Consider the following 12,401-nt stretch of genomic DNA (forward strand, 5'->3'; position numbering starts at 1 on the left):
AGAATGCAACTGCTGAGGGAAATGGAGGGAAAAACTGGGTTCTTATACCGGCATTTCTGGGTGGAGTCCAGTAGGTGGCAGATCCTATCAGGACCTGGCATCCCTCCACCAATAGCCTTTCGACACGTGGTGTACCGCATTACCCCTAATACATACCACCACACTCCCTTCTGTTTCTCTCAATTCCCCCCTTCAGTCTGTCTGTCTCTCTTTCCCCCTTTTCTCTCTCTCTCTCTCTCTCTCTCTCTCTCATTCTCCCCTTCTCTCTCTCTCATTCTCCCCTTCTCTCTCATTCTCCCTCGTGTCTCTCTCTCTCCCCCTTCCCTCTCTCTCTCTCTCTCTCTCTCTCCCCGTTCACTCTCTCCCCCCCCCTCTCTCTCTCTCCCCCTCTCTCTCTCTCTCTCCCCTTCTCTCTCCCCCTTCTCTCTCTGTCTCTCTCCCCCTTCTCTCTCTCTCTCTCTCCCCCTTCTCTCTCTGTCATTTGCCCCCTTCTCTCTCTCTCTCTCTCCCCGTCTCTCTCTCTCTCCCCCTTCTCTCTCTCCCCCCCTTTCCCCCTCTCTCTCTCTCCCTCTCCCTTCTCTCTATCTTTCTCTCTCTCTCTCCCTTCTCTCTCTCTCCCCCTTCTCTCTCGCTCTCTCTCCCCCTTCTCTCTCTCTCTCTTCTTCCCCCCCCCCCTTTCTTTCTCTCTCTCTCTCTCTCCCCCCCCCCCCCCCTCTTCTGGGGTCTCCAGGAATTCCAAAAAGCTGCATTGGATACAAATCGACAGGAACCCGTTTTGCGAAGGTGCTGAAAGGGATTGGGAGTATCTGCTCAGCTTTTTGGAAGGGGAGGGAACGGTCTCCGCCTGTCCTCTGCGGTTCCTCTTGAGTTTGTTCTCGATTCGAATAGAGTTGGCGCGACATTAAGAGGAAAAGTCCCGGGGAGCTGGTTTCACACACGCTGGTGTCTTTGATCCCGTCCCCCTCTCTCTCTCTCTCTCTCACAGGTACACCGGGCAGCTTATTGAAGAGGGTGCCTTGGTGCGGGCAGTGGGAGAGGGCCCACGCTCTCCCGCCTTTCACCGCCCTGTGTTCCTGCTGGTGTCTGAACTGAAAGCTGTGAGCTCGCTGGAGGAATGCATCACCCCAACAGCAAGTGAGAGTCCGGAAGAGCAGGAGTAGGGGAAGCTGGGCAGGGAGGCGGGCGGTGAGGGAGGGTATGGGTGGGGGGTAAGCGGGATACAGATTCAAGGCTACCATCAGATCAGCCGTGATCTTATCAAATGCTCGAGGGACTTAATGGCCTCCTCCAGCTCCTAGTTCATAGAATTTACAGTGCAGAAGGAGGCCATTCGGCCCATCGAGTCTGCACCGGCTCTTTGAAAGTGCACCCTACCCAAGCCCACGCCCCCACCCTATCCCCATAACCCAGCAACCCCACCCAACACTAAGGGCAATTTTGCACACTAAGGGCAATTTATCATGGCCAATCCACCTAACCTGCACATCTTTGGACTGTGGGGGGAAACCGGAGCACCCGGAGGAAACTCACGCATACACGGGGAGAACGTGCAGACTCCGCACAGACAGTGACCCAAGCCGGGAATCGAACCTGGGACCCTGGAGCTGTGAAGCAATTGTGCTATCCACAATGCTACCGTGCTGCCCATACCGTGCTGTTCTTGTGTCAAGTAAAACGTCGTCCGTTTTCCATAAAATTCCCAGCGGGTTTTTTTCAGTTCTCATCTTTTTATTTTGTAAGTCTTCATTCTTCCGTGGGATGTGGGCGTCGGTGACTGGGACCCAACCCTAATTAGCCCTTGGAGCTAGGTGCCTCGCTGGGCCCTTTCAGAGGGCCGGTTAACGGTCAGCCACATTGCTGCGGGCCTGTAGGTCAGTCTGTCGGTTGATGGGATCCTGCTGTGCACAAGAACAGCTGCCCAGTTTGCCATACACGAGGGACAATGATTGGACTTCGGATGTGATGGGTGAATCCCATTGGGGGGGGCTGGTTCCTGGGAGTCATGGAGGAACATTTCCCTTTATTAAAGAAAGGAGCTGGATAAGTATTGGTGAGGAAGAGGCACCGATGGTTAGTGGGGACAGGCCTCGGCCTCAATGTGACTGGTTGGGCCTTTCGACAGGTCTCATTGGGGCATCGGGGAAAATTGACACCTAATTCTCACTTAGAAGCTCACGCAGATGGGACCAGTTGGTATTCGGCCTATGGGGAGAGTACTGGCTATATGGGCTGAATGGCCTCTTGCCCCCTCCAGTCCAGCCTCGCTAATTGGTTTTGCCTCCATTACATAGGCCCCGAAGATTCGGAAACCTTCCAGTTGGAGGTCAGTGGGTTGGTCAGTGAGTTGCACTGTCCCTATCCGTCTCTCACCACAGGGGACGTAACGTCCAGGCTGAACGATGAAGGGAGCTGCCTCCAGCTGCTGTGTAAGTACATGGTAACATTCGCTGAGAAAAACTAGACTCTGCGGGACTGCTCGTGTCTAATGGGTTACTGAGGGTGTATTTGTGTGCGATTACTGAGGGGAGAGCGGGTGGGGAGGATGCTGGATGAATGCATGCAAATGGTGACTGGGGAGGGAACACTGATTTAGGACTCTGGCCTATGTGAATATTTGAATAGTTAGGACACCTGACCAGCCCCCAGTTTTTGTTTGGATACAGAGCGACCTGGCTCCTCTCATTAATTACATCATCTGTATCCCACTAAGTTCTATGACTGGCTTAGCTAGGACTAAATACAATCCCTCATAAATTACCCACACTCCTGGGAATCTCCAGCAATCACAACAATATTCCATTCGCCCTTTATCAGTAAACATGTAAGTGGTCAAAATCAATAATGACCTCACCTTTTACAACTTCTTAATCACTGCTTTAGTCGACGCACTGCCTGCATTTTAAAGCAGGGTTTTTAACAACATTATCGCACCAGAATATAACACACAATCATTTCTACAAATATCAGAAACTTTAAATGATTCTGATGACCATAAATGAGAGTTTGTCTGTGAGGCACCTTGATGCTGAAGGTTTGCCCCAGAACGTTCTCCACCGTCATTAAAGTCTTGCTTGTTTTTGCAAATAGAACAGAACCTGCTACTGTTTCTCGGTAACGGTCCAGTTGGCTGGGCGGCTGGTTCGTGATGGGGAGCGAGGCCAGCTGCGCGGGTTCAACTCCCCGTACCGGCTGAGGTTATCCATGAAGGTCTTCTCAACCTTGCCCCTCGCCTGAGGTGTGGTGACCCTCAGGTTAAATCACCGCCAGTCAGCTCTCTTTCCCCCCCCCGCCCCCCCACCCCCCTCCCCTCAAAGGGAAAAGCAGCCTGTGGTCACCTGGGACTACGGCGATTCTATTTTACCTCAGCTATGCCATCTGCCTCCATTGATCGATCTTATTTTTCGTCATCCCACTCGTACCCCCCCCCTTCTACTATTGACAGGCCGATGGAATCCCTTTCGTATTGATGAACAAGCATACGATTCGGAGCAGCAGGAGGCCATTCTGTCCCTCGAGCCTGTTCTACCATTCAGTAAGATCGTGGCCGATCTGATGGCCGCCTCAATGCCACATCCTGCCTACCCACCCCCCCCCCCTCCCTCCCCCGCCCCCACACCTTTTGATTCATGACTAACTTGCAATCTACCTCCACCTTAAAAATATTCAATGATGCTGCCTCTATCACTCTGGGGAAGCGAGTCCCACAGACTCTCCGTCCTCTGAGAGCAAAACAATTCATGTGACCCCCCCCCCCCCCCAGGTTCTAGTCTCCCCCAAAGGGGGATCATCCTTTTCAGCATCCATGCTGTGGAGCCCCCTCAGGATCTTCTACGTCACAATAGGATCGCCACTCTGTAGTTACAGACCATGTTATTTGCCAGGCTCTTCTCCCGCTCTCTCCTTGCCTCTCTGATTTCCTGTTCCACTCCCCCTCTGAGGGTCTGTACTCAGCCTGTTCCTCGCCGGGGTTATTAACTAGGTATCTGTCGGACGCCACTTCAACCAGCTCGCCACCTCTTTCTCCAGGGAGGTATTATCACATTGTTATGGGCCAGGGTTTAGAGAACCCCAAAGTGTATCATGGAGTTCGCCTGACCCACAACTTTTAATAGATTGTGGTATGGGGAGCACACGGCCCACTCTACAGGTGTGGGACAGCAGAAATGGAAAAGTATTTTTTAAAGCAAAACAATGTTTATTCTATGAACTCAAGTTAACCTTTTTAAAACATACAGTGAACATCTTAGCAACCATTAATTCAAATACAACCCCAAAGACTACAACACTTACAACGCTTAGAATACAAAGCTTAAGTAAACCTTAAGCTTTCCTTTTTACATCCATAAGACTTAAAACACCTTTTACCAGAAGCACATCAGGTTAAAGTCACTACTGTTATTAGTTTTAAATCACCAGGATCGATTTACAGTCTTTGGATTACAGAGAGAGATTCATACACCTCCTGGCTGTGACTGCAGCTATCCAGCTCTGAAAAAGAAACTGAAACACACCCTACAGCAAACAGCCTAAAACGAAAGTAAAAAGCTGACAGACAGCCCAGCTCCACCCACACTCTGACATCACTGCAGTGGTAAACACCCATTTCTTAAAGGTACTCTCACTACAGATATTTATATACACACCCATTTATAAACACCCATTTCTTAAAGGTACTCTCACATGACAACATTTATTAAATAATCTATTGAGCCCTCCCCTTAACCTTCCCTGCTCCGATGAGAGCAATCCCAGCTTCTCCGGAGTCTCCCCGCATAACCATAGTCCTTCTCCTGAGGAGCAGGAGTAGGCCATTCGGCCCGTCGAGCCTGCTCCGCCATTCAATTAGATCACGGTTGACCGTCTACTTCGTTGCCACTCCCCTGCGCGGCACCAACACCCCCGAATGCCATTCATCACCAGGAACCTTATCGATTGCTGTCTTGGCGCGGGTTCAATTCCCGTACCGGGCTCCCCGAACAGGCGCCGGAATGTGGCGACTAGGGGCCTTTCACAGGAACTTCATTGAAGCCTACTTGTGACAATAAGCGATATTATTATATTTGAACATGAGCTTCTGCTCTCTGAGTGAAGAAATTCCTCCTTATTTCAGTCTGAATCAGAGCTCCGAAGAAGAGTGATTCGGGCTCCCAACATCAAGTCCGTTTCTCTCTCCACTGATGCTGCCTGACCTGCTGGGGTCACCATCGGCGGCACTGGAAGATTCCGCCAACGGGAAGGGCTGGAAACTCCCCAGCCTCTGTCTTCAGCCCCTCGGCCAGTTTCCCCACGCTTTGCCCCTTCCATCGCCATCGGTGACGAATAACAAAGCGGTCGGGTTGGCAGCTGGTGGTTTTGCCCTGTGTGTGTGTGTGTGTGTGTGTGTGTGTGTGTGTGTGCGCCCGGCGGCTGACGGCTCTTCCCTTGACTTGGGTTTCAGCGTTCCTGGGCTCCGAACTTCAGGCAGCCAGGGTCCTGCACGCCAGGCAGCTCTCGCTGACACAGCGCCACGTACCACGGGACGCCGACGGCAGCGACGAGGTGATCCTCCAGGAACTGCAGGCTCTGTGCCAAGCGCTGGGCATGGCTGAACCCACCCGAGATGTCCCGGTGTCGCAGTTATTCCGAGACCTGGAAACCAAAGTAAGGAGGCCGGAGAACGTAGGAGGGAATGGTCGAACCTTTTTGCAATTAAATTAATCATGACAGACAAAAAAAAAAAGCCAATGATTCACGTCTGAGAAATTGTTGATCTGTTTTAAGGTTTCGGGACCCCGTTTCTTTGTGTGTTCATGGTCACGGGGAAACTGATGATATCACTAGGTCAGTGATCTAACAGCCCAGGTTAATGGTCAGGGGGGGGCTATGGATTCAAATCCCACCCTGGTGGAATGTGAATTCAATGAACAATGAATCTTGAAGCTAGTCCCAGTAATGGAGACCGTGACAGCTATCACAAATTGTCCTTAAAACCCACCTGGTTGACTGCAATGTCCTTTCAGCAAAGGAAATCTGCCCGACCTTACCCGGTCTGGCCTACAAGTGGCGCCAGACCCACAGCAAGTGCGGCACGGTGGTTAGCACTGCTGCCTCACCGCTCCAGGGACCCGTGTTCGATTCCGGCCTGGGGTGACTGTGTGGGTTTTCTCCGGGTGCTCCGGTTTCCTCCCACAGCCCAAAAGGTGGGTGGGTTAGGTGGATTGGCCGCGCTAAATTGCCCCTTAGTGTGCAAAAGGTTAGGTGGGGTTACGGGGATGGGGGGGGGGGAGGCGTGGGATAAAGTAGGGTGCTCTGTCCCAGGACCGGTGCACACTCGATGGGCCGAATGGCCTCCTGCACTGTAGGGATTCCATGATTCTCATCTGCCCCTCCCCCCCGAAATGGCCGAGCGAGCCACTGAGCTCAAGGGGCAATTAGGGACGGGCAACAAATGCTGGGCCCGGCCCACCGACGCCCACATCCCATTGGACAATTAAAGAGAAAAAACAATGTTCTCCCGGTGCTGTGTGCATATCAGATTCATTACCAAAGTGTTGGTAATGTGGTTTTAAAGTGTCTTGGGAGCTCCTTACCCAGACGTTAACTCCGCAATCTATTTTGCTTCAATAGGTCATGTCCTTCTAAGAACTTAAACAAGTTCCTTGTGTACTTTTATAAATGAATCTGTACACACATGTACGAGGAATTGCAGATGTGTACATGTAGATACAGGCCCTGTAATGGACACGCTTGTCAGCACGCACTTTACACGGGTCAGCTCTTTGGCAGTGAGAGTCTCGTATTTCGAAACCAGGTGCTGGATGAATGGCTGCTTAACTGACCGATGAAACTCGCATTTGTTTTTCAGATCCGAGATGTCCGTTCCGGACTGGGCCAGGATGGAGTGGGGAAACCCTTGCTGAGCCGGACTCTGGAGCCTGATCAATGGGTAGAGACACATTGACGTCCACAATGTCTGCGCCCCCTTAACGAACAAGGCGACGATAGTTACCAGTCTGATAGCCACTTCTAGCTCAGTTCTTCTCTTGCATTGTGCACCTAACCTGCACGTCTTTGGACTGTGGGAGGAAACCGGAGCACCCGGAGGAAACCCACACAGACACGGGGAGAACGTGCAGACTCCGCACAGACAGTGACCCAGCGGGGAATCGAACCTGGGACCCTGGCGCTGTGAGGCCACAGTGCTATCCACTTGTGCTGCCGTAAACTCCAAACCCCACTCATCTGGCGGCCTAATTTCGAGGGAAGCCCCTGCCCTCTGTGGTTTGATATGGCAATGTGCCAAGAGTACATCACCAGCCGAGGTTGCCCAATGATACCTTGACAACAGGTGGCACTGCAGCTCTCTGTCTATCTGAAGCCTTGTACACGTCCTCTGGTGATGTGGGCCTTGCTGCCTGCAGGCCGATATTTACTGGGTGCGTGCGCCCAGGGTCCTGTAACCGGGTTACCATCGCAGAGTGAGAGATCGGGGAGCAACGCGGTTCTGTTTTTAAAGCAAAGATTTTCTCCCGTAAGCGAGCAGAGCTGGCTGCACCTTACGCCCTCCGTATGGGGGTAGTGTGGGATGTGGGGGAGGGGGGGTGGTGGGGTATCATTGGACTAATAATCCATAGGCCTAAAGATGAAAGCCTGGGACGGGATTCTCAGTAATGGTTGCCATGGCAACCGTCATCGATTGCCGTGAAAAACCCATCTGGTTCACGAATGACCCTGCAGGGGAGGGAAATCTGCCGTCCTTACCCGGTCTGGCCTACATGTGACTCCAGACCCACAGCGATGGGGCTGGCCCCTGTGAACCGGCCCGAGCGAGCCACTGAGCTCAAGGGGCAATTCGGGATGGGCAATAAATGCTGGGCCCGGCCCAGCGACGCCCGCATCCCACATGGAAGATATGAAACAAACCCGCTAACCCACTGTATTCTGCACCTCAGGAGCATCTGAAGGAGATCCACCGAGCGATGTGCGTTGAGTACGAGTGCCGCAGGCAGATGTTAATCAGCCGTTTGGACGTGACGGTGCAGTCGTTCCACTGGTCTGAAGGAGCAAAGGTTTGGAAACACCTGGCGCATCCACACATTGGAAACATGGGGCATCTTAACAAAACGATCGCGCCTGTACACTAGAACTAGAATACAAGAGCAGGGATGTACTTCTGAGGCTGTATAAGGCTCTAGTCAGACTCCATTTGGAGTATTGTGAGCAGTTTTGGGCCCGGCATCTGAGGAATAATGAGCCGGCCTGGGAAAGGGTCTAGAGGAGGTTCACAAGAATGATCGCCGGAATGAAGAGCTTGTCGTATGAGGAGCGGTTGAGGAATCTGGGTCTGTACTCCTTGGAGTTTAGAAGGATGAGGGGGGGTCTTATTGAAACTTACAGGATACTGCGAGGCCTGGATAGAGTGGACGTGGAGAGGATGTTTCCACTTGCAGGAAAAACTGGAACCCGAGGGCACAGCCTCAGACTGAAGGGACGATCCTTTGAAACTGAGATGGGGAGGAATTTCTTCAGCCAGAGGCTGGTGAATCTGTTGAACTCTGCCCCAGAAGGCTGCGGAGGCCAAATCACTGAGTGTCTTTAAGACAGAGATAGATAGGTTCTGGATTAATAAGGGGATCAGGGGTTATGGGGCGAAGGCAGGAGAATGGGGGTGAGAAAATATCAGCCATGATTGACTGGCGGAGCAGACTCGATGGGCCGAGTGGCCTAATTCTGCTCCTATGTCTTACGGTCTTACAAGGAACACGTTTGTTGAGCTGATGGGTGCGAGAATGTTTATGCTGGAGTAGAATCTCCTCTTGCCTTTTGCAAACCATTTAGACGACAGAGCTGGCAAACCAGCGGGACTGAGCTGAAGTTGGGGGTCGCGCCTTGGGGAGCCGGACTCCTGAAATGAAGAAAAGAGATTAAATGTGTGAGGCGAGGTTGCATAGACCCGGCCAGTGTTCCCTTGGGTGATCTGGTCAAGGTTTTTCAGATAATAGAAGGGTTTGTTTGCGTCGATAGCACAACGCTGTTCATTTCTGGTAGGGTTTGGATTCAGGGCATCATCCAGCATAAGTCATCATTGAGAAGCGCAGAATAATTCTGCCCACCCCTCTTACGGTCCCCCCCCCCCCCCGTGCGCGCAACTGTGTGTCCTGTTACGGGTCGAGCGGGACCGGCTCTCGTTGCCGCGGTGCTCTTTACAAACTCTGCTTCGCCATTCGCATTCTTCCCGCTGCTACGGTCGGTCCTTCACGGCCAATGTAAAGGTTTTTCTCTTCCCCCCCCCCCTCCGCCCTCCTATGTTTCAGAAACACGGGACCGTGATGGAGCAGCTGTACCAGCCCCTGCGACAGGCCCTTTGCGCCAGAAGTGGTATCACCCTCGCCCACCTGCTGTCGGCTCGGGAAGACCTGTCCGTAATCACCAAAACCACCAGCGCGAGCAGCCGGGAGAAAACTGCGTGCCCAGTCAACAAGGTAAAGAGGGAGGGGGGGGGGGGGTGCGAGGTGAGTACCAGCAAGGAACTGGGGAGGGAAAGGTAAATTCCAGCAGAGAACTTGAGGGGGTTGAATACCAGCAGAGAACTGGGGAGGGGAAGGTGAATACCAGCAAGGAACTGGGATGGGGAAGGTGAATACCAGCAGAGAACGGGGGAGGGGAAGTTGAATACCAGCAGAGAACGGGGGAGGGGAAGGTGAATACCAGCAGAGAACGGGGGAGGGGAAGGTGAATACCAGCAGAGAACTGGGGAGGGGGAAGGTGAATACCAGCAGAGAACTGGAGAGAGGAAGGTGAATACCAGCAGAGAACTGGAGAGAGGAAGGTGAATACCAGCAGAGAACCTGAGGGGGTTGAATACCAGCAGAGAACCTGAGGGGGTTGAATACCAGCAGAGAACTGGGGAGGGAAATGTGAATACCTGCAGAGAACTGGGGAGGGAAATGTGAATACCTGCAGAGAACTGGGGAGGGGAAGGTGAATACCAGCAGAGAACTGGGGAGGGGAAGGTGAATACCAGCAGAGAACTGGGGAGGGGAAGGTGAATGCCAGCAGAGAACTGGGGGAGGAAGGTGAATACCAGCAGAGAACTGGGGAGGGGAAGGTGAATGCCAGCAGAGAACTGGGGAGGGGAAGGTGAATGCCAGCAGAGAACTGGGGGAGGAAGGTGAATACCAGCAGAGAACTGGGGAGGAAGATAATAAATGGCAGAGACCTGATGAAGGGAGCTATTTACCAGCAGAGAACTGGGTGAGAGACAGTACGATGATGGAATGGGGGAGGGAGAAGGCTGAGCCAGCAGGGAACTGGGTGGAGTTCTACTGGAACGGAGTGAGGGCGAATATTAACAGTGCACTGGGTGGGGGGGAGGGGGGATGCCAATAGGTGGCAGTACTGTTTGGTAATCGGGTCTTGTTTAGAACACCCCCACCTGAGCCTTCGGGTTGAAGATTGTGCCATTTTAGAATGTCCTGGGAAAAATGTCACCTCTTTCTTTTTTGTTATGTTTCGCAGGTCTTGATGGGACCTGTGCCCGACCGGGGAGGGAGACCCGGAGAGATCGAGGCCCCGATGCCCTCGTGGGGCGACCGGCGCAGTGGCGGTGGTGGTGGTGGTGGTGGCGGGCGCAGACAGCAATGGAGGGGCAAAGGGGGCAAAGGGGGCAAGCACAAGTGAAGCTGTACTGGGAGCTCTCCCACTCCACGACCCCCATCCCCCAAGAGGGTAGGGCAGGGGCGTGGAAATGCTGGAAGGACGGTAACGGTCGGAGTAATCTGCCGTGGGAAGCGAGTTCGATCGCTGGAGCGACGAGGGAGGCAACGTAGGGAATGACCACCGTGAATGTTTCTGTGGAGGGTTCAACACTCTGCAACGCTCGGTGCAGACTGACCAGGGTGGAGAAAGGTGCGGAGGGGGTGCGACAGCAAGTGGCTGCCGTTTCAGGCACTGCGGACAATCAAGTCAACCTCTGACCTTTCGGCCAATGGGTTTATTGGGAAATGAGGGATGGTGAGGTGGGGGGAGGGGTGATGGGGGAAGGAAAGGGGGCGTATGCGTTCATGCCCAGGGAACTCGCTTCCCCTCTGGGTGACTGTTCAGGTACCAGGGGCTGTACCAACGCCTGCGCCAGTAGTAGCGTTAACCCGCGTCGCAGTTTGCGTTGAGCAGGTTCCTTTGCTGACGACTCTGCGGAGGGGAATGTTTGAAAAGTTTCTGCAAAATATTTTATTGATGTATCCTTGTTTGTTTGAATCTCCGCGTGGTGGCCCCGGTTCGGGTCGGAATGCTGGATAATGTTTCTTTTTGGCAACAGAATTAAAACCAAATCTCATTCCGCTTGTCTAGGTTTGTGTTTGTGCCAGATATTCACCAAATATTCACCGGGCGGGATTCTTCCAGCCCTGGGCCGGCACGCGATTCTCCAGCCTGGATGGGCCGAGCGGCCGTAAGAAAAGAGCCGAGTCCCGCCGTTGGCGTTGAAGGGTCGGGTGGCAGCCTGTGTGGGGGGGTGTCCGACCCCGGGGGGGGGGGGGGGCCTCCAATGCGGCCTGGCGGGCCAGCCTCTGTGGCAGGGGGCCTCCTTTCCTACGCGCCGACCCCTGTAGTCCTGCGCCATGTTGCGTCGGGGCTGGCGCGTTGAAGGAGGCCACTGCGCATGCGCGCGTTGGCACCGGCGCAACAGCGCGTGTGCGGATCCCGCGGCGCACAGTTTGCGCCGGGATCGGCAGCTGGAGCGGCGCGAACAGCGGCGGCGTTTACGACGGCGTGGACCTCTGCCGCGGGATTGGAGAATCCCGCCCACCACGTCCTCGCTATGACCTGGAGTTTACCTTTTGTTGCCACGAAGGGTGATAGAAGTTTGGAACTCTCTCCCTCAAACAGTCGTCGAAGCTAAAACAGTTGTATATTTTAAATCTGAGGTCGATAGGTATTTGTTGAGCAAAGATATCGAGGGATCTGGGCCAAAGGCAGATAAATGGAGTTAGGTCACAGATCGGCCAAGATCTCATTGAATGGCGGGACAGGCGCGAGGGTCTGGATGGCCCATTCCTGTCCTATGGACACAGTGGTTCATAGATCATAGAATTTACAGTGCAGAAGGAGGCCATTTGGCCCATCGGGTCTGCACCGACCCTCTGAAATAGCACTCCACCCAAGCCCACTTCGCCACCCTTGGCCCTGCTAAATTGCCCCTTAATGTCAAAGGTTGAGCGGGGATGGCTGGGGAATTGGGCCGAGGTTAGGGTGCTCTTTCGAAAGGTCGATGCAGACTCGATGGGCCGAATGGCTCCCTTCTGCACTGCAGGGATTCTCTGATTCTAATCTTCAGTCAAAAGAATGGTACGAGCAGCGGTTATGATATCAAACAGCGCACTGTGATCTGGCTGTGAAATGGGTGACTGGTAAACCCTCCTCGC

General features: G+C 53.4%; 1 protein-coding gene across 1 annotated transcript in view; it reads left to right on the top strand.

The window, feature by feature from the left end:
* LOC140402244 (protein FAM98A-like) overlaps nt 1–11,317 on the top strand; it is a 28,810-nt gene extending 17,493 nt beyond the window's left edge. Inside the window, exons 3-9 of the mRNA XM_072489873.1 lie at nt 907–1,134; nt 2,292–2,426; nt 5,438–5,640; nt 6,845–6,925; nt 7,932–8,048; nt 9,294–9,461; nt 10,498–11,317. Of these exons, the coding sequence (XP_072345974.1) occupies nt 907–1,134; nt 2,292–2,426; nt 5,438–5,640; nt 6,845–6,925; nt 7,932–8,048; nt 9,294–9,461; nt 10,498–10,659 (1,094 nt within the window). The 3' untranslated portion in view covers nt 10,660–11,317. The remainder of the gene's footprint in view (nt 1–906; nt 1,135–2,291; nt 2,427–5,437; nt 5,641–6,844; nt 6,926–7,931; nt 8,049–9,293; nt 9,462–10,497) is intronic.
* Nucleotides 11,318–12,401: the final 1,084 nt, after the last annotated feature.

Source organism: Scyliorhinus torazame, chromosome 25, assembly GCF_047496885.1.
Source record: "Scyliorhinus torazame isolate Kashiwa2021f chromosome 25, sScyTor2.1, whole genome shotgun sequence".
In the NCBI taxonomy this organism is placed as follows: Eukaryota; Metazoa; Chordata; class Chondrichthyes; order Carcharhiniformes; family Scyliorhinidae; genus Scyliorhinus; species Scyliorhinus torazame.